At 43.7% G+C, this 22621-nt stretch overlaps 1 protein-coding gene across 2 annotated transcripts; it reads right to left on the bottom strand.

Moving 5' to 3' along the window:
• Nucleotides 1–451: 451 nt before the first annotated feature.
• Nucleotides 452–13225, bottom strand: HERPUD1 (homocysteine inducible ER protein with ubiquitin like domain 1). 2 transcript variants are annotated; one of them, XM_073307458.1, is made up of 8 exons: nucleotides 13072–13225; nucleotides 9270–9347; nucleotides 9085–9156; nucleotides 7114–7247; nucleotides 6136–6255; nucleotides 5242–5580; nucleotides 3561–3666; nucleotides 452–2331 (listed from the first exon to the last, which is right to left on the bottom strand). In XM_073307458.1, exons 1-8 carry the CDS (start codon nucleotides 13216–13218, stop codon nucleotides 2164–2166), a joined length of 1164 nt encoding a protein of 387 aa, XP_073163559.1. In that variant the 5' UTR covers nucleotides 13219–13225; the 3' UTR covers nucleotides 452–2163. The 2 variants fall into 2 exon arrangements, with proteins under 2 accessions (XP_073163559.1, XP_073163558.1); XM_073307457.1 differs by having other exon boundaries at nucleotides 9085–9159.
• Nucleotides 13226–22621: the final 9396 nt, after the last annotated feature.

Raw genomic sequence — 22621 nt, forward strand, 5'->3', positions numbered from 1 at the left:
AGGTTCAGTTATCAATGGAAAGATTCTTTCAGCAATTTGTGTGTTTGGCGAAATCAACATTTGCCAACAAGAGTAGCCTTTCCAAGCATAATCATGTCTACTAATGGGGCCTCTGCCCTACTGTAATATTATATACATATGATAAACAAGGCTGGTGGAGGCTTTTTCAGGCACATTACATTGGAACAATAAACATGAAGATTTCTCACTGCTCTCAGGGAATACAGATGATCATGCTTTATAAAGATTTGTTAAAGGCTGTATTACTTTATTTAACCTTCCTCTTCACTGCCACCTCAGCAGATTTATAGGAGTGACAGCTTCCCACTGAGGTTGCAAGCTTTTGAAACAGGAACTCTATTATGCAGTGGTGACGGATTTATCTAAAGCTAATTTGTTATGATAAGGAATGAAAAAAAAAAGCTTAACTGCAATAGATAAAACACTGACAAACATTAAACCCTGTTTAATGGGTAGGTGTAATATGTGCAAAGAACAGGATTAAGAATTTCAGATTAAGGAATTACATGGTCAGCTGTACAGAACAAATTCATGCACATTAGCATGACAAGATATTTACTTTAAAGCTTTATCATGCAGTTTTGCCATTTACAAATAGCATTATTGACAAGAGATGTTAATCCCACATCCCAGGAAAAAAAAAAAAAAAAAAACCACAAAACCCCCCCAGATGTTTACTTCACAATAAAACATTATCCTTGAGCTAAAACAATGCATTGCAAACCCATGCATATGTCAAAGGAGCCTCGTACATCAGGCCAACTTCCTGAAAGCCTCTAGAACTACTAGGAGCAGCTACAAGTTGTTTATGACCATTGTAACTTCAACTTCTTTTGTTTGTTCAAAGAAAAGCTATCCAAGGCACATTGGGAAACAGAGTTATAGGCTGCAGAGGAGTAAATCTAGTTTTAAAATGTGCAAAGGCTCTTTTCATCTATACATGCAATTAGTGACTGGGTGTGCAGAGTGCAAGTTAGGTGCACAGCCATCCATTTGCAGAGGGCAATTGGATAATTGTGGTCAAGTCTGCACCCAACTGATTGTTTTCGAAAACAAAGCCCTTGAAAATATTAGAAGTTAAAGGGAACACCATGAAGGAAGAAATTAGTACAGTGACAGTTGTTCTGGAGCAGTCTTGTGCTTGCTGGGATGCAAAAGCCTAGTCACTTTTCTGTACATCTCAAAAGGAATATAGCCATTTGTCATGAACTTCTGGGATTCGGAAAGTTCTAACTGACAAAGGTAACAGGCCCTTCTGAATTTAAGTTGACAGCAAAAAAGTGATTTTGGCATTGGTCTTTCTAACAGTACAGAAACTTACATGGATTGATTACAGAACCGCTAGGCTACTTAATCTGAGCATCCTGGAAGTGATTACAAGATGCACAGCGCAACTAAATTCTACATGAATGAAGCTTTGGGATTTACAAGCAAGAAAAGGAACCTTTAAATGGTTTTTAAAAATACCTGAATTTGACAACTTGAAATTCACCCTCTAACTCAGCTGATCCATTTGGTGTACTTGTTTATCAAAGGCTCTGGTTATCTTTCATTTTCTGACAAAGTAGGTACTTACTGTATTACACAGTATGTCCTCCATAGGAAATTTACAGAGAAAACATGATTTGTCTTCATTTTCGTTTAAGATTAATCACTACATTCCTTTAAGCAATTTAGGGGTAAATCCTCCCTAGAAAAGTCTGCCAATACTTAACAGCAGTTCCTTGTTTTAGATGAGATACTACACTCAGTGTAATTTAAATAGCATTTGAAACATTCCAACAGGAATCAAATAGCATTGGTAGAAGCAATCTGCTTCTCTTACATCTCCGACACACTTGTTTAACGTCTGTGCATTTAGGGCACTGCTGTACAATGCTAGGCCCTCTAGTTTAATGCCTGTTATACAGCACATTGAAGTTCTTTGGAACAAAGACATGGAAAGCACAGTACATTTTAGTCTATATGCTGTAAAGGTTTAAGGCTTCTTGCAGCTTTCAGGTTGCTTAGCTGCTATAAGATAGGGAAATCCCACTGATACTTGTCATTTTAACTTTGGAGTTGGTGTCCAGACTAGTCAGGTATACATAAGAGTAATCTGCTGGAGTTACAGATAGGCTAGTACATAGATAGCAAAATCGGTTAGTTGGCCACAGCTGGAGGCCCTTCTGGCAGGAGTGATGCGAAGAAAGTCTTGAAGAAAAGCCAGGCTGTGTTCATAAATGAAGGACTGTCCTGCTGATTTTCTGGTAAAGCTCCTCCTTCATCAGGAACAGCCTCGGGTTCAGCTTCGCCACCTACATTTTCCTCCTGCCAATATAAAGTATCTCTTATAAGTGGGGATAGTTGTTTTAACAATTCTAAAGTCTAAAAACCAGATTCCTTTCTAAAACAAGCTATTTTAATTCCTTTCAACTGAAGAGCGTAAAGAACTCATTAATAGCCCTGATTATACTGCAGTATTTCATTCCTTTATTACCCATTGTCCCAGAATTGCAGCTCAAGAGACCACACAGCTAAAACACAGTAAAGCCACCCACCACTGTCACCAGGGCCAATACTGTCCTGTGCTAAATAAAACTATTTTATGACATATTTACAAGTGGGAATGATGCATCTGATACGCCAAAACAAGCTGCTGAGTCTGAACAATATTTTGATGTTCTAGTTGTAAATCGGTCAACACCAGGAGCACAATTCCACACCGAGTACTAAGACCAAATGAAAATGCCAACTTGAAAATGTCCCATTAACAGCATATACAGAGAGAAACATTGTGTATAACCCCCCCATACCAGATTAAGATTTATACACATTCAAGTTTTATCTGCAATTATGAGAGCTGTTCACTTGTAGCAGAGACAGATTACGGTGGGACTGTTAACACCTGCTGCAGTAGTGTTGTGTAAATAAGCACTGCAAATATTTGCCTCTTCCCAAAATATGAAAATTGTTGAGCCTGTTACACTGCTAACAGCCACAGTAGCCCTTGGCCAAGCAGGGATTTTCTGGAACAAAATGCATCAACTACAAATACCAGTGATTGCCAGGGTTAAGTTTTAAAACCAAATACATTTCTAACGTACAGCAGGAAAGATACTTTGATTTCTATGAAAGCAAAAGTATCAGAGTACCTATTACAGTGGTAACAACTAGAAACAGCAACCAGACAGAGCAGGAATTAACCAGATCCCTCCTGTTCTTTGCCTATGGCACATAATGAATTTAGTCTCCTGAAGGCTGTTAATATTTTAGTCTAATTTCAGTTGGGTTTAGCATGCGAGTGGCTGGGCGGTGATGGTGGCCTCTAAAATACAGGCGGTCAGACTAGAGGATCTGTGGTCCTTTTGGCCTTGAACTCTATGACTTAGTGAGAAAAGTAGGCTAGTTTAGATATTATTTTACCAGGAAAAGAAGTTTCCAGCTGAAGATTTTGTAGAGAACACTATTCATCTTTACTAATACAAATGTTTGGAAAATGGAAACTAAACCCTTTCCCAGGATTTCCTGCTGTTGTATGTCAAATATTGAGCCAATACCTGTAAGTTATTGTTTTGGTCCTGGTTTATCACAGCTTGGGGAACAACATTGTTTGGAAGAGGGTGAACTGGCCGTCGTCTAAATGGAAACCATCCAGCATGGTGCCTGGAAGACAAGAACTCATTGTTAAGACCAGTTAGCTAAATGTTACTCCTGCCTTGCTACACTTCAGGCCGAGCAAACACTTGAATACGCACACAAGAGTAGACAGTTTGTTCAACACCCTGGGATAAATTCTGATTTGTTGAGGTGCTGGAGGAAGGCTCCCAAAACCTTCTCCGCCATAATCCCTACCACCCAGCATTATGGCAGCAAGGCACAGCATAGCATTCAAGAGGTAGCAGTGGATCCAGCTCTAAACAGGCTGGTGCATCACAGCCTAAGGGGTCTTGATCAGGCCCCCAGCAGGCTAGAGCATATGCTGCAGCATGTACCATGAGAACTAGGGCAGAGTGCTGTTTTTTAAAGCAGCCGCATGTACCACCATACCTTGGATTTCCCTACACCTGCCCTGTGCTAACAGGATAACTAAAACTGTGATACTGGCATTGCTCCCTCATCCTGTGCGGTTTACAAACAGGAGTCATAACAGGCCACTAGGAAAACTAATCTCTTCCCCGCCCTAGTGGCTGTATCTTGTGCTCCAAAAATATAAACTTTTAAAATGCTGTACCCTAATTGCTGTAAAGATAAACTTCAAAATACTAACCAGATGTAATCCAATGCTGACTTCCTGAGTCTGCAGACAACCTAAAATAGCTCTGAGAAGTGTGGACTGCTTCTGTTTGAATGTGTTAACTCTTAAGCCTACTTGTGGCAATTTAAAGGTCTACACTAATGTCACAACTGATTCAAGCATGTAAAGGAGGACGACAATTATCTGAAGATCAGTGCAACAAATTATGAGCAGCTTCACAAGTGGGCAGAGATTGGGAAGTACTACAAACTACCACCCCATTCAGAGCAAAAGTGGTCTGTTTGACTGGTAACATTTTTTCTAGTCAAGAAAGTGGCTACGGATTACACTGCACTGAATTAGTTTTGCATGTTTAGAAGCAGTCAACCATGGTAAAAAAATGCTTTGCCACATCGTATATAAAGGGATCAATTTCCCTACCAAAGACATGGTTGCACACGACTACACGATCTTTAGCCACATTCTTTGACTATTAACCTGAACCGGTAACGTATGATGTAGTATGTTAATGTTTTATTGTAACTTTGACTTAAAACAATTCCCCCCAAAAATGTTGAGCTAAGAGTTACAGTAAGAGATTTGCTGATCCTGGGATACATTTTGACATGCCAATCTAAGACCCGGTCTTATCAATTATTTTGGCTAGGAATGCGATTTCTTACAGTGATACTGATAAGCCCTCGTGTGGCTACAGTTATACCAGTATAAAGGTGTCCTATCTTAGTATAGCACCTTCCTATCCCATATGGGATAAGTTACACAAGTAAAAGCACTTTTATACTACTATGAATGCATCCACACTAGGGGGCTGTATTGCTTTAACTATACGACTATAGTTAAACTGGTACAACTGATGCATAAATGAGCTGTAAGAGACTTGATTACAACAAAAGACTATCACAGTGCAGACAAACTGCTCCAAAGAGCAGTCACCTGAATGACAAGTCACTGAAATGTTTACTTCATGAGACATGCATGCTTACAGGTACATCAGAACTGTGCCGCCCATAACCATGAGGAACCTGCTCAGGCTGGAGTAGAAGTAGATAATGTTGACAAAAACGAAGAACAGGGTTGCCGAATAAAGCCAGTCCAACCAATCTCGATTCATCTCCTCCTCCTCTTCCATGAGAGGACCCCCCTGGGCATTCATTTGCAAATTCTGATTGGCTCCTGCATTAAGCTGAGGAGGGGGGTTATGGTTTCCAGGCAGGTTTTGTGCAGGAAATGCATCTGGAAGAGGGGCTGGAGCTGCAACTGGTGCCACTGGTATCTCTTGTGACCTTTGGGTAGGTGATCTATCAGCAGAAACGGCAGCCAAGCTGAAAAGATAAAAGTAGTAAGACTTTGCCAAGCTCTGCAAAGGATAATAAAGCAGACATAAAAACTTGTTAATCTTAGATTCATGTGCAACTAGGAAGCAGCACGTGGTTAGAACAGTGACAGAAATCGGCCCTGTTTATGCCAATGACATGCCACATGATGGGACAAGTTCAACTTTGTGGATCAGTTTCACCTTCTATAAAATGAGGTAACAACCATCTTTGTAAAGTTGGAATACAAAGGGTTTATTTCAGTACTCCACTGTTTCAAAACCTCAATACTTAGAAGACCCGGTAGCAGGCTGGGTAACAGTATCAAGTTTTGCAGCACTTAGCTTTATCTAGGGAAAAAGTTGCAAGTAAAACTAAACCTAATTACATTTTAGGAGCCACATACAGCATTTATATTTACATCAGACATTTGAATCATAAAGGCTAAGTAACTTGCCTTTCAACTACATTACACCTGAGGGAAAGAAAAAATTCCCTCATTAAGAAATAGTTCGAACATTTCAAGGCTCTCAGGGAGAATAGGAAACAAAAATGAAAACTTACTATTGCATGTAGTACTGTCTTGCATAAATCTGCTGAAACCAGGACATCTGTAGTATGTTGTAAGTGGTATATGGAGAATACCCAGGAGCCACACCATGGGGAGGCTGAGCAGCTTCAACCCTTATTCAAAGGGTAAAACACAGGATGTTTGTTTACAAAAGAACAGGTATGCCCACTTCCCCAGGTCTTTCCCTACTTGTACTATGAAAGAGACAAGCAAACAGCTTTTGTGATGCTGTGCATCTTATTGTGGGTAAAGCATCATATACCATACACTTTCAGTATATCCTGCCTTAAATCTGGGCTTGAAATACTGCAATCATTTTTATTAGAACATGATTGCAGAAATCTACATTTCATCCTGAAAATATGCTGTTGTGAAATCAGAGGGGGACTCGAAGACCGTCTTACTACCACTGGATCACATGTACCATATTTCTGATTAAATGATCTAATATTCAGCTTTTAAGTTCAGTTCAGGTCCATTCAAACAGAATGGCAATGCTTAAGGAGTGTTCCAGGAAGTAGTACTATGATCTCAGAGGAAAGCAAGCCCCCTCAAACTAACCTTCTTCAAAGTTCAATAGAATAGTGGAGACAGCAATTCCTGGGAGAAAAATATTGATCTCCTAACAAAGGAGAATTAATTGTAGGGGCTACCTGCATCAGAATTTAGGGATCAACATAGAAGCTTCTGGATTCATAGTTCCATGAAAATGTAACAATTCTACTTTCCCACATATAACAGTAAAGATAACGCTTCCCCACTGGTTGGAGAGGCATACATCCCTTTCACCCCTTCAGTGTCCACTTAACTATCCAGAAGAGTAATATACATGGCTTATATTCCACTGACATTTACAACACTAAGTATGGCATGAGGTGCTGGTATTCAAAGCTTAGATTGTCCAAAAACAGATAGCTGAACATGAACGGTCAACATTTTCAGAAAGCTATTGGCATGTGTGGCATATTTACCTAGTATTGGCTTCCCCTGTAGAAAGCTGGTTGCCGGAAGTCTCCCTTTGTCTCAAGCCATCATTTGAAGAAACTACAGAAGGATCTTGACCAGGTCCTGAAACAGTCTTTGGCTCTTGATTGGTTTTGTCAATCTAAATAATAATACAGTTAATATTGGAGCTGACTCATAACAGTATTGGAGAAAAAAGTCTTCTATTCCAAAGCTAAGAGGACGGTCTTGAAGTTTTACCAAATTGCTGTGCATTTATACAGATCTTTGACAATGGCTAGGACTATTAATTTGTACTGCTGTAATGCCCATTGTTATAACCAGTCTGTCCATACATATTCAGTTTCTAACACTCCTTTAAAGGTAACCTGGAAAGGAAAAATTAGTTTTGTGATTTTTTCCCCTGCCATCTCATGATATGTAAAGGTCTGAGTAGGTTTTTTAAAATTTTGGTTTGCTTATGGGTGTTTTGGATTAGAAATTCAGATCCTGTGCTGGATAAAAACAATAACCGGAAAACTCAGACTTGTCTACACAAAGAAGTTGCACCAACTTAAACTGGGATAACTTTGTGCTTGTCTAAACACAAGCTGTACTTCTTTAACGATTCCATTCCCATACAGGAATAAGTTATACCAGTACAAGCATTTTTATGCTAGTATAAATGCATCCATCCATATTAGATCATTGGACCACTAACTATACTGGTATAGTTAAAATGGTATAACTGGTGTATTTAGACAAGCTCTAAGCATAAAAAAAAAAGTAAAGCTTCCTTGGGCCTTTTTCTACACCATAAAGCAAAAAATGTTCGCTCTCTTTTTTTTCTTAATTCTTTTGCAGGTCCCCTTTAAGAGCAAAGATCATCTGTCCTTCTCATACGTGTACTAGTATGAGAATTTATTTTTAAATGTGTATCTAATTTTGGAGTTTATGAAATGAGGTCTTAAGTCCTAGCAGCATGTGGGTGGCTGCCCTGCAAGCTGCTCTACAGAACTAGGACAATGCTCCTTAATCAAAATGTAATACCTGAACATTTCTAGTCCCAAGGATCTCTGCGCCTCTTGTGTTGTGACAAATATCCAACTGGAGTTAGGACCTACTGTATGCAGTTCACTTTTGATTTAAAGAAGGGTGGAAATTTATGCCTTCAGATATGAAGCTTGTGCATTAGTTAATCACCTAACTTCCATTCAAGAAAAAAAAAATTGAGAGATCATATGGTATTGTGTACTGAACTAACACACACAAAACTGAAATTCTAATGCTCATTTTTAGTTTCAATTTCCTCTTCCATATGCTTTTGAAGTTCTGTTGCCAAAGTAAGTCCCAGCAAAATTCCTATGATGGACACTCCCTATTCAAATGGTAATCACTTCCCTCTCCCTCCGCATAACCATTAGTGTGATTGAAGTCAGTAATCATGGGGGAACAGGCACCACAATTTCATTCTTTGCATACAGCCCAGCCACCGTGTCCATCATTGGCTGAAGAGTCTACAATATGAGGTGTCACTAGCTATTTAATGGGACTAAATTACATGTTATTAAACATCCCCCCCACCCCCCGGCAGTAATGTCAACTCAAGTTTATGCAAACAATTAGAAACTGAGGTTTGACAAGTTAGACACAAAGTGGGTGAAGTAATATCTTTTATTGAACCAACTTCTGTTGGTGAAAGATAAGCTTCCGAGCTCCACAGAGCTCTTCAGGTGCCATCAGCTCAAACTTAAACAACCCTTGCTCTGCGATTACCGTACTTATTCCAAATGTGTAAGCGTTCCTTCCCCCAGCCCTGTTACAACTCTGAAGCAATGCTGCCACAACACTTAAAATGACAGAACTTTTGACACATGAGGTTTGCCACCCTGCTTTGATATTATCAACCTTTACAAACATACAGTCATTAAAAAACTAGGTCACATTCCACAGATTTTTGCTGATTCTTTCAATACCTAATGTAGGAAAAAACTACATACCTTTGCATTGGTTTCTTTCATTTTTGACAGATTCTTTGAATGGTATACCAGATGAAGAGCATGAAACGTCTCCTGCTAAAATAAAAGTCAAGACCTCTTATAATCATTTTGTTTCATCTATTAAAACTTTATTTGACCTCACTCGATACTGCAGTGCAGTTACCACAAACATGTAAATACCATACCTTGGGCAGCACATCTCTCAAATAAAGATGGTCAAGCAGCAACTTCCCAGAATAAATCAGCTTCTGGTCCTCTTCAGGCTTTGAGAGGAGACAAAAATATACTGGTTATCAATCCGTCAAATATCAAAAAGAGCTGTGTAAGTAAAAGCTGACTGACAAACACCAGAGGCCAAACACTGCTGTCAAATACACAAATGCTACTCCCCCCCCCCATCCCCTCCCCCACTGAACAGAAGTTGTGTGCATCTCTATTACAAATTTTGCATACAGGTAATTGACTGAATTAATCTTTAATATCCTAGAGATTTAGACAAATGTATACAGAACGAGGATAAAACAGCTGCTCCGGTATATGAAGTGACTAATTTGTAGTGTAGGCCAGAACCCCAATATTTGCTGTCCCCACCACAATCCTGGCAAAAAGGAACCTCTCTACACTCCTTAAAGCAGAGCTTTGGGATATTGACCAACTTGAGCAGCAGGGCAGGCACTTTGTAATCTTGTGACAATTTGCATTCTCCCCCACCCAGTAAGACTGGGCAGCTCTTTACACAGAAATCCACCTGCAGGTGGAGCACAGTCACTGGGAGTTGCCCCAGAGCAGGAGAGCCCATGTTCCCTGCCCTACAGGAAAAGGTCAGCTCTGCCAGCCTACAAAGCAAGAGTGCTACTGCCGCTTCCAAATTTAAGTCTTCAAAGCTACTAAAAACCAGTCGTACGTGATTGCTACATAAATAATGCCTCTGACCAATGCTACTGGATACCATTTTAACACCCCAAAGCAGCATATGAAGACCTCTAGGCTTCCACTGACACTGGACATTAAGCAGAAAGATGCATTTCCCACAGCAGCACATCGTCACAACATGCATGGAATTTGCTCAGATTGTCCATCATCTAGCACTCGAAAGCAGGGTGGATAAAAATGGATTTAAATAAATCAGATTTTTTCATTCAAATTAAATAAGCAGCTTTAGTTCTAAAGAATAAACCTATTTAAAATGTAATTTTAAATTTAAAACCTAAGTTAAGGCCTAAATTTATAATCTATTGAAATCATTTAAATAAAATACAAAAAATTGTCTTAAGCAGTACATGTTTGAATTTCTTTAACACTTGGCAGCAAAGTACTGAAAGATGGAAGTCACTAGCTAAATGCCTGGAACTAGAGTCCACTGAAGTGCTAAAATAGTTTTTGACAGCAAAAAGAAAAGGAATACTAGTGGCACCTTAGAGACTAACCAATTTATTTGAGCATTAGTCAGTCTCTAAGGTGCTACTAGTCCTCCTTTTCTGTTTGCGAATACAGACTAACACGGCTGCTACTCTGAAACCTTTTTGACAGCAGTAGCCTCTTCCACAGATGCAGAGAGAATATATTCTTCATTTCCAGTCTATTCACCTAGTTCATTCAAAGTTAGCAATTGCGAGTTGAAAAAGCAGGAAAACTTGTTTTCCTCTTCAAATCTATGAATAAAAACTAGTTGAGAGAAGATGAGATCCAAGTTATAAAATCCTGAAGGACACAGTCAACAGAATTAATCAGGTTAAATTCACTAACTAGAGAGAGCACTTTCTTTGTTTAATAAAAATCAGTTTTAAAAGCAAAACTATTTGAATTTTTGTATGTTTCCACACAATTAAAATTTAGTCATTTTAAATACTGTTTGTGTATTTTAATTGAATTTGATTCAGCATCCAAGTAGCGCTTGACACAAATCACAAGATAAAAAAAGGAAAGCGTCATTCAACCTTTCCTACCAAATATATATACATATATAATTGCTTAAATACAGATGTAGTAAATCCTCAGCAAAAGAACAATAGACTTAGTGCAAAGGCTATATTTAGTTACAAACCAACAGGTTGGTTTCTAAAAAGGTTGATTCTCTTTGGTAGAGTAACTAGAGTGCAAAACCACAATTAAAATCTATTACTTAAAATCAAGGTTTCCTACTTGCTGATTGACAGCACATTAAAACTGATTATTTAAATCAAGCCACCCTGCTTGAAACCCCACTGTGAGCTTACTGCCTCCCTGCATCATGTCAATTCACATTTGTACAAATTGTTATGTTGACTTATTTGATTAGTCTTAAGAAGCACATAGAACAGAGTTATTTTGGGGTTTCCTATAGTACCCATAACCAGAATATCTGATATACTAAAAACAACATCTAAATACTATTTCACACTGACACAAGCAGCTGTTTGGGACTTGGCCTTAAAAAAAAAAAAAAAAAAAGCTCTCTCTCAATCAATCTAATGCTTACAGGCAAAACAGTTTCGTAGTTATTTCATGGACAAAGTTTCTTTTGACAAAAATAATGCAGCAATTTAACTCCCTTGTCTTGCCTGGAACACTAAACTTTTTTTTTTGTTTTTTTTTTTTAAACTTTGTTACCACTGGGGGGAAAATACTAAGACTCCAGTTACATACTACTTCAGCATCCAACAAGCTACTAAGCCACATCAACATTAAATGGCAGCTGAACAGGAAGAAATAAATCAAAAAGCCCCAAACAGGTTCCCAATACTCTGAACAAGTTTCGCTTCTGTATTTACAACTGATTTCCATAACATATTTACAATGTATTTCGAATTGCACTGTAACATTTGCAACTAGCCAACCATGCAGAAGCAGGTGTTCTGGAATCCTGGGGGGGGAGAGGAGAGAGAAGAGGAGGGGAGAGGAGAGGAGGGAGGGAACCACACGTTTTTTCGCATCCCATTATCAAACTTTAAAGAGACATCAAACAGTTGCTGAAGTTCCCTGAACCTGTGAACACTTTTACAGACACAAAGTGGGTGATGTAATATCCTTTATTGGACCAGCTTCTGCTGGTGAAGACTAGTTTCAAGCTTACACAGAGCTCGTCTTCAGGTCCTGAGGAAGGTTCTTCAGCTCTGTGTAAGCTGGAGACTTTGTTTTGTCTCCCTCACCAACAGAAGCTGGTCCAATACAGAAAGTTTTACTTCACCCACCTCCTACTGCTAAAACCCTGGTACCAACAAAGCCACGACAGGGCATGAACATTTTTGCCTCTTGTGGACAGCAAGGTAAACAGTGAAATCTTTTAGAGCCAAGGCTGCCATAATTAGCGTGCTTTATGTTATTTAATTTATTTATTTATTAGGGAGGGCAAAGCAGATTGCGCAACGTAAACGACAACAGCTCTGCCGTAACACAGGCACCCACGTCCACTCCTGGAAGCGGCCCACGCATGGGCTCCCATCGTTAGGGCCCCACCAAACTCACAGGCCGCGTGGGTCACGGTCAGGGGAGTTTAAAAATCGCAAAGGTCAGGACTCCCGCTACTTAAATCGTACATTTCACCGTGTTGTGACTGCAGGGGTCCTGACCCCAAAGGGTGTGGTGTGTGCGGGGGGGGCAGTTTTGCCTTCTGTGCGGCTGCGTCCAGAGCCGGGCCCTTGGCTAGCAGGCGGCAGCGCAGAAGTCAGGGTGCCGCCCCCCCCCACAACCCTGCCGCCCCCCAACTAACCCCCTGCCGGGTCAGGATCCCCCCCCCCCCCGCCGCCGGGTGAGGAAACACCCCTCTCCCCAGCACCGAGGGGACCCGGTGTCGCACGGCCCCTCTCACCCTCCCGGCTTGGCGGGCCCCCGGGGGGGTGGGGGGGGGCGGCCCCGCAGACGAGACGAACCCGGACCCCAGCTACTCCCCCCCGCACCCCCGTGGGCGAGGCAGGCGGGCACGACGCCCCCTCCCCCCGCCGCAGCCCTGCCCGGGGAGGGGGGCCGCCGGAGGGAGGTGCCCGGCGGGGGGGGGGGTCCCCTCCTCACCGGCTCCTCGGGGTGCAGGCGCCGCAGCCGGGCCTTGAGCTGCCGCACGGTCCAGCCGGGCTCGCCGCGGAGGCGCAGGTCCGGGTGCCGCTGCGTGGGGCTCCGCACGAGCAGGTCGAAGGGCTCCGCGTCGCGGCCGGGCTCCATGGCGGGGGGGGGGGGGGGGGGGGGGGCGGGGCTCAGCTCCTGCGGGCGACGGGCTGCGAGGCGACGGCGGGCGCGCCACCGGTGACCGACGGCCGCCGGGCCCCTTTTATACCCTCACCGCCCCTCGCCTCGCCCCGCCCCCTGCTCGCCTGGGCGCTGTGGCTGCTGCGGATTGGCTCCGGGTGGAGAGCGTGCCAAGACGTGGGCCTATCAGAGTGCACATCCGGCAGGAGGGTGACAGAGGGTGGGGCCTAGGGAAGGGGCGGGGCTCGGAGGGAGGCTTGGGCGGGGCTGCCCAGCTGGGCTGGGGTGAAGGAGGCTAAGGGCCACCCCTGCAAGGGCCCGGGGCCAGAGTGGCAGCCGCACCTGCCCTGGTGCGGGCCACGGTGGCTGGGGCTCCTGGAGGGCCACCCCTTCCGGAGCACAGCGCTAAAGCATCCCGGGACCGTCGAATTCTCGCCGGTCTTGCCTCAGCCCAAGCTGCCATGGAAGGGAAGAAAGGAATTCCTGTCTCCCCCCCTTTGTCTGTCTTGTCTATTTAGATTCCAAGTTCTCTAGGGCAGGGACTGGCTCGAGGGTGTTTGTACAATGCTAAAAACAACGGGATCCAGAGCTCAGCCAGACCCTCTAGGCCCGCGGTTCTCAAACTTTAGCAACCTCGGGACCCCCCATTTTGATTTAAACATTTTTTGCAGACCCCCAAGCTGCCCTGCTCCAGCCCAGGTCCTGCCACTTCTCCTGAGCGTGCCCTGTCCCCGCTCCTCCCCCTCCCTCCCAGCACCTCTTGCACACCGCTGAACAGCTGGCATGCAGGAGGCACGGGGAGGGAGGAGGAGGAATTGACCCCCTGGAGTACCCTTGCAGACCCCAGTTTGAGAAATGCTGCTCTAGGCACCATTGCTTCAATACAGAAACAACACCCCTGGGACCCTAAACACCTACTTGTCACCTGCCACCCCACACTGGAACCCATACAGTGCATCATCAAACAACTCCACCCCATATTTGATAGAGTCCCCCTTCTGAAAGAAATAATTTCTGAACTCACTCCCTCCACTTCGGGCCTTCAGACAACCCCCTGACTTCTCCAAGCTTATCATTAGATGCAAGCTCCCCCAGTCAAGGACACACAAACTTAAAGTGCCACCCGACTCTGCCAGAACAACAGAGGCGACGCCTGCAATCATAGCTCCACTGCTACAATGATCAACACCCCCCGCAACAAACCTTTCTCAAGATCCATGGATCCTACACAAGCCCATCACAACATGTGGGGTACCTCATCCAGTGCACTAAATGTCTCAATAACTGTGGGTGAAACTAGTCACTGTGCTCTTGAATGAACTCACACAGAAAAATGATGAAAGACAAAAACAGCCCATCACCTGTGGGTGAACATTTTTCAAAAAGCAATCGCTCTATGTCTGACCTATCAGTCTTCATCCTCACAGGAAACCTGCACAAATCTTTCAAAAGATGAGCCTGGGGGCTTAAGTTCATAATGCTGCTTGAGGCTAAAAATCCTGGACTGAACAGAGACAGTGGTTTATGGTTTATTACAACAATCTGTAACCCAGGAACTAACCAGCCTCTTTTTGTCCTGTGACTGCAGAGGTGTTAATGGGCCACTCTACCTTGAATGGCCCCTTCGAGTATGGACTAATTTACTTTTGCTAAACAATCTGTCCACCTTGCATTTGGCTGTGATGCTTGGAGTACCTTTCCCAGTTGTGAAGAAGAGCTCTGTGTGGCTCGAAAGCTTGTCTCTCTAACCAGTAGAAGTTGGTTCAGTAAAATGTATTATCTCACCCACTTTCTCTCTCTCATATCCTGGGGCAGACATAAATACAACTATACCGCATACAAAAACAATGTAAGGAAAGAGAAGAGCACCATGTCTGAGTAAGTTACAGTTATACTTCTCTAATATTTGTATTGCATTAGCGCCTAGACCCCCCGGGTGCTTGGCACTGTACAAACATTTAACAAAGAGATAGTCCCTACCCGAAAGACCTTACAGTCTCAGAGTATGTCTACACTACAGTCTAACCCTAGAGAGAAGCAACGGGACTGAGACTGAGACAGAGAGATGCTTTCTGCGCCAATGTCTCAAAGACAACTGCAAGAGACAGATTTCCTCAAATTTGGGGAATTATAAAAGACATCTCAGCAAAGTGCACTGAGGAAAAATTGTTCCTGGCCCTGAAAGACAGGGGAGAAATGGCACTGCACCACTTACCATCCTGACACCAGATCAGGTATGGACAGTAATAACAAATGGACCCTCAAACAGTGTGTGACCCCATACTGGCTGGGACATACCTGCCCCTGACAGACACCTAAAGGGTCTTACACTTTAGCAACACATGTGTATCCTGTCATCCCAATAAAGTCTCATTGAATTGAACTGCTTGATCTAACCCTCCCTGATACCCTCCACAAACCCCAAACAACCAATAAACTGGCAATCGTCTGCTGTGTCATCTCCCTTCAGTCCAGGAGGCTCAGATCGCTGGATCTTGACTCAGTTTCCCTGGAAACAGGGATGTCCAGTTCCCATTGGCTCTCTGACAGATTCTGACATATCCATAGTTTGCAGATACCTGAAGCACAATTGCTTGGCTCTTATCTTACTTTCAAGGTAAGCCATTAAGTCCTAAAAGTCAAGAAGAACCTCCCTGATCTGATGCTGTTTAGTGCAGAGTCTCTTTCCCATTCTTTGTCCCCAGTTGAAATTTTCTTCTGAACCCTCTTTCCTCCCTTGACATCAATGGTAAAACTCCCATTAATATGAACTGGATCACGGCTGTAGTGTGATTAAAAAAATAAATAAAGCAAGATATCAGTTTTATTTCCAAGCACAAAGTATTTATTTTTTGCCCATTTCATTAGGTGCTCAGTTTTCTCTGGCAGCTGGCGACTGTTGCCCTGAGGCACAATCGGTTCATGGCCAGTACTGTACACTTGTCTCTCATGTGTGTGTCATTTGCGGGATTAGCGAGACAAGGAGGGTGAGGTCATATCTTTTATTGGACCAACTTCTGTTGGTGAGAGAGACGAGCCTGCAAGCTTACCCAGAGCCCTTCTTCCAGTCTGTGTAAGCTTGAAAGCTTGTCTCTCTCACCAACTGAAGTTGGTCCAATAAAAGCTATTACCTCACCCACTTTGCCTCTCTAATATCCTGGGACCAACATGGCTACAACAGCACTGCATACATTTGGACGCTTGTCATTTTTGGTTCTAAGCCAAGGTGAGCTGCAGTGTCTTATCCTGGATTGCCATGTGCAGTTACCCATGACACGATTATTTATTATTTGTATAACAATAGTGCCTAGCAGCCCCGGTCACGGCCCAGGATCCCATTGTGCTAGGCACCATACAAACACAGTCCCTGCCCTAAATCTCTACTGCCCTCCTCTACGAGGTTCCAGGGATGGGGGTGGTTCTATCATTGGGGCACTATCCCACTCAGAAAAAAATGAGAAAATAAAATGTGAAATCAGTTGAGCCTCATCCCAGTTCCATGACTCATCCACAGCTGATCAGTCTTTAACAGAGTAGCTTCTAGAGACAAAGGATGCAGATGGATGCCCTGCATTGCATAGCACCATCCAGGGGTACCAAAGCAGCAGGATCAGTTTAGCTGCTGGAGGAGAACTGCTGTTCTTTAGTCACCCTGCCCCTGTCAACCAGCTAATAAGTTTCTGCCCGCCTCTCCCATAAGCAGGAAGGTTTTGGCTTCTCCAGTCCTGATCAGTAGTTGGACTCCATGCCCTCTTCTGGGAAGTAAGGAGGAAGGAAAATGCTGCAGTGATGCAACCCAAGAACCTGATTCTCAGGTGATGCAAATAGAAGTCAATGGAGCTAGGACAGTTACCGCCTGCTGAGGATTTGGCCGTAAAACTCTAGCAGAACCAGCTGTTGCTCTGGTTTTGTTCCTGGTGTAGCTGGCTGAGCAACCCTAGCACCTACCTTCTAGCTGGAAGTGGAAGAGGGCTTGGCAGGAGAGACCAATATGATCAGGAATTTAAAGGGGCACACCTTGTAAAGGCCCAAAGCAAGATTTTTACAATGCGGCGTTGGCACACAGGACCATCCAAATGTTAGGAGTGGATCTTGTGGGTGGGGTGTCTGTGTCTAGTGTAGGGTCTTTGGGATTTGAAGAGATTAGTCCCAAGCTTATTGTCAGAATTTTCCTGTGTGGTTTCAATAAGTGGCTGTCATTTCCTCCACACTGTGTTCAGCTTTCCACTGACCCATGAACTACGCAAACAATGGAAGTCACCATGCCTTTTCTGCAATCAAGATTAAACTCGAACATAAGTTTGAGGGACAGAGGGCTGAGCACTTGCCGAGGCCAGATCCCACCTTCCTCCTGCCCTGCTCCTGCCCTAGATGTTTCTCGGACAGTTTGGAATGTCATTTGAAACCTCCCACCATTCGGTTTTTTCCTTTCTCTGGGCAGGTTCTTGGGCAGAGGGGAGTCAGGACCTGGCCAAGTCATGGGAGTAGGATATTGGGGATCCCTCAGATGTTCTCTCTGCATGAGAGAATAGCCCTGTCTCTCACTCTGCATTTTGTTCCACCTTGCCACCGGTCAGGAGATGCAGCACAGGATGATCAAGGGATAATAGGATAACTCCATCCTAAAGGCAAGTACAGAGTCTGTATTGTTGTGTTTAGAAGCTCTGGATTTTCTGTGGGGGGAAGGAAAGGAGCAGGGCTGGCATATTATTCTTTATGGTTCTTATTCTGTATGGCTATATTGTTATTATATATGGACTGCAAGCATCCCATGAGCTCTCCTTCTTCTCCAGGGTAACGCCTCTGGGGATTTGGAGGTCACCTCCCCATGGTGATTCTTTTTCCAATTGGCCCTGGTGTCTCTCCTCTCACTCTGTCCTCTTCCTCCTTGAGTTAGCTCTGCTTTGCAGAGAGGCTCCTCTTGTTGGCCTTTCCTCCCCCTTCTGGGTGTCACTTCTCCTTCTGGGTAGCTTCTGAGTTTGTAACACATCCTCTCATTCTCCATAGGACTGCCTCCAGTGCAGCCTTTCTGTCTTTGGAAAAGAATGGCTGTGGATGCAAACGTCACAGCTCCGGACCATCTCTGTAATAAAGTCCCCCAGGGGTGTTGGCTGTGTGATCTAGCTGTTCACGAGCAGACTCAGCAAAAGTGTGAGTAAGGAAGATGCGGTTGGCTAGTAACATGCAAGTAATATGGACAGCCAATCCATTGTTACTCAGAGCATATGACAAAGGCATGCCCAGCATATGTCCCACAGGGACTGAGCACATGTCCAATTCGGCAGTGTTGTGGCAGAACCCCTGGATCTCTATGCCTTGGGAATGCTCTGCAGCTGAGCATGCTCCGTGCCCTTACATGCCCAAATAATCATGTCTTGGATCACAAAGTCAACAGGAAAGTACTAAATATAGCAACCAAACCTTTCCGTTTGTTCCCAGAGCCCAAAAACTGCTCTCATACTGCGGTGCATTACTAAGCCCTTTCTTTGCTACGGAATTCCTGTGACCACCTCCACAACGAGAAGTAAATTTGGAACCAGAGTTGAATCTAACCAGATCATATGGACGTGTACAACAGCAGAATGGCATTTTAGCCTTTTTGCATGATACAGACTCCTGACCTGGCAATGGTAGAAAAGGCCACAGCCTAAGCATCAGAGAGGGCTAGAGGACAAAGGCAGGGAAAGCCATAAACATGTCTGGCTGGTAAAGGACACAAGGAAGAACTCAGTGCTGCTAGGAAAGAGATGTCCTTCCAGTTCCACTATATAAGAATCCCAGGGGTTGGATTCAAGCCTTCACACAATGATTTAGACCTTGGAGAAGCTGTGGCTGGCAGCTGGTGTTTTTTAAGCTTCTTTTTAAATAGATATCTATAAAAAAAACCAGCTCTCCCTTTTTCACACCACACCAAAAGGCAGCACTCCTAAACCATGCAGGAACAACCAACAGAATGGTTCTCACCATGTCCAGCTGCAGATGGAACTGTGGGTCTTTACTGGATCAGTCAGAGCCCAAAGAAAGAGCTGTCAGCTCCAGGAAGTTTGAAGCTGAGTTAGAGTGACATCTTGTTCAGTCAGCTAGTGAGTCAGGTGTATGGTTCCTTTGATGTCCCTGATTCTGCAGGGTGTTTGTTCAAACATCTGTGCTTTCTATCACAGTGGGTCCTGCAGTCTCCAAAGCACGCTCTTCTGCCTTGTGATTAGAGAGAGGAGGTCCACACATCCACTGATTGTTTGCTTCCCTTGGTGGCAAATGCATTTTTCAAAGGCTGTGATCAGGCACGGAGTGAAGGGGATGACGCACTTGAACTTTATATAATTCTGTTACATTTTAAACAAATTAATCCTGGATCCAATTCTTTGCTGCTTCCACAAGTTCCAAAAAACTAAGATATGGGAGGGAGGGATTCTCAGAGAAACTGATTTACATCGGTTGTAGAGTTCCTTTAGGGGCTAGATCACGCCACCGGGGCACTGGCCTGAGTAGAGAGGCAATATGGAGCTGCACTGCCCCGTGCTGGGCTTGGGGAGGGATTCAGACACAATTTCTTCTTGCACTTCCCACTGTGCAGAACAGCCTGGTCCCCCAGAATGGCTGGTCTCCTCTGTGATCCAGTGTAGGAGGCGGGGAAGAGCCATGGCCCCACTTCTTCCTCATCACTGCCTACCCCCTTGGGACAACGTGGGCTCCTAGAGGTGCACAGAGAGAGTCTGTGATGGTCTGAGACTGTGATTAGTTCTTGGATAGGGTATGCGATGGGGAAAGGCTCCCCATGCCCTCCATCTCCCCAAGCACCTGGGGAAGGGCCTCTCACCATGAAGTCCTGCATGATAAGGACATTTGGAGCAGTCCAGTTGTCAATGTCAGGTAGAGTTTTGCCCATGAAAGGATCCATGCTGTGTCCATGAAAGATCAATTAACACCTGTAAAGCTCTTTGAAGTTATAAAGTGCCAAGTAAGAGCAAAGTGAAGGAGTACTTGTGGCACCTTAGAGACTAACCAATTTATTAGAGCATAAGCTTTCGTGAGCTACAGCTCACTTCATCAGATGCATATCGTGGAAACTGCAGCAGACTTTATATATACACAGAGAATATGAAACAATACCTCCTCCCACCTCACTGTCCTGCTGGTAATAGCTTATCTAAAGTGATCATCAGGTGGGCCATTTCCAGCACAAATCCAGGTTTTCTCACCCTCCACCCCCCCACACAAATTCACTCTCCTGCTGGTGATAGCCCATCCAAAGTGACAACTCTTTACACAACTTGGCCCAACTTGATTGTCATGCACATTGTGTAAAGAGTTGTCACTTTGGATGGGCTATCACCAGCAGGAGAGTGAATTTGTGGGGGGGGGGGGGGTGGAGGGTGAGAAAACCTGGATTTGTGCTGGAAATGGCCCACCTGATGATCACTTTAGATAAGCTATTACCAGCAGGACAGTGAGGTGGGAGGAGGTATTGTTTCATATTCTCTGTGTATATATAAAGTCTGCTGCAGTTTCCACGATATGCATCCGACGAAGTGAGTTGTAGCTCACGAAAGCTTATGCTCTAATAAATTGGTTAGTCTCTAAGGTGCCACAAGTACTCCTTTTCTTTTTGCGAATACAGACTAACACGGCTGTTACTCTGAAACCTGTCATAAGAGCAAAGTGTTATTCTCATTAATGCCTGGAGCATTGGCATTTCCCAGGCTGCAAGCCCAATGCATCTATTTGAATATTACTGCATATGGCTGCAGTCTCCGAAGGGTTTGAAAGTACTGTGCTCACAAAAATTGTAGGCAGCTACTCTCCATTCAACTCTTTTCTATCCCATCTTCAACAGATGCCAAGGTAGGGGAAAGGAGCGAACAGGGACTAGTCCTTTGACTCTGTGAAAAAGTGGCTGAGGCCAACATTTTCAAAAGTGGCCGCTGATTTTGGGTGCCCATCTTGAGACATCTCAGGTTGTGGGTGTTCAGTTGCTCAGAATATCGAGCCCAAGCTGTCGAAAGATGGGCTCCCAGGAATCGAGGGATCCAAAATGAGTAGGCACGTCTGAAAATCTGGCCGTGTGTGTGCCAGTCCCAGAGGCTGATGATCCTGAGCACTTTAAGCTAAAGCAAGAACATGTATCGTCGGTAATTATTCTATACTTAGCTTCATCTCTGTCCTGTGGTAATGCATACTTGGAAGGAACTTAGCAAACATGGGGTGACCAGCATGTGATCAAAATGCCCTAATGTACAATTAACTCCAATGTTCAAAAATACAAGGCCCTTTATGGATCAGAAATCCAGGCTTGTTGTGATACAGCTGCATTCCTTGGCCTTATTCTTATATTTCACTTACACTGGAGTAAATCAAGATTAAATCACTGAAGTCAAAAGTGTTTACTGGTGTAAAACCCATCAGAATTAAGTCCCTTGGGTGAGATTATCAGCTTGCTTTCAACACTCCTGCTAATGCAAGATCCTAACCCTTAGAAATAAAAGATGTTCCCTTTTCAAAAGTACAGTGCAACCGGACAATTGTAATTCAGCAAAAACCTAATTAAAGACAAAGGGATATTGCCTGAATTAGGACTGCCCTATAACATCAACAGATATTAAGATTACTTTGCACTTGCATAGGGCTTTCAACCCAAGGATCTCAAAGTACTTGGCAAACAGTAAACAATTCAGGCTCAAAGCACCCCAGGAGGCATGGAAGAATCATTATCCTTATTTTACTTATTATTATTTACACACACACACACACACACACACACACACACACTTAAGGGAAGGTTAAAGTTGCAAAGTCAAGCCCTCAAAAGTGAGGAAAGGCCAGAATCAAGGTTTGCAGTCTTGTTGTAGCCATGCCAGTCCCAGGATATTAGAGAGACAAGGTGGGTGAGTTCATATATTTTATTGGACCAACTTCTCTTGGTGAAAGAGACAAGTTTTTGAGCAATACACAGCTCTTCTTCAGTTCTGGGAAAGGCACTCAGAGTGTCATAGCTAAATACAAGGTGGAACAGATTGTTTATCATGCGCAGTTAACGTATATAGTAAGAGACCATTCAACGGGAGGTGGCCAGTTAACACCCCTGCAGTCCAAGGGCAAAAAAGGGGGGCTAGTAGGTTACAGATTGTTGTAATCAGCCATAAATCCATTGTCTTCATTAAAGACCATGATTTTTAGTGTTTAGCAAAGTTATGAATGTAAGTTCCCAGGCTTTTCTTTTGACAGTGTTGTGCAGGTTTCTCCTAAGGAGGAGAACTGAGAGGTCAGATATGGAGTGATTGTTGTGTGAAAAGCGTACACCCATAAGTGACAGAATGTTTTGTCTTTTATTGTGTTTCTGTGTGAGTTCATTCGAGAACACAGTGATTATCCTGGGTTTCAC

Source organism: Lepidochelys kempii, chromosome 12 (genome assembly GCF_965140265.1).
Source record: "Lepidochelys kempii isolate rLepKem1 chromosome 12, rLepKem1.hap2, whole genome shotgun sequence".
NCBI lineage: Eukaryota > Metazoa > Chordata > Testudines > Cheloniidae > Lepidochelys > Lepidochelys kempii.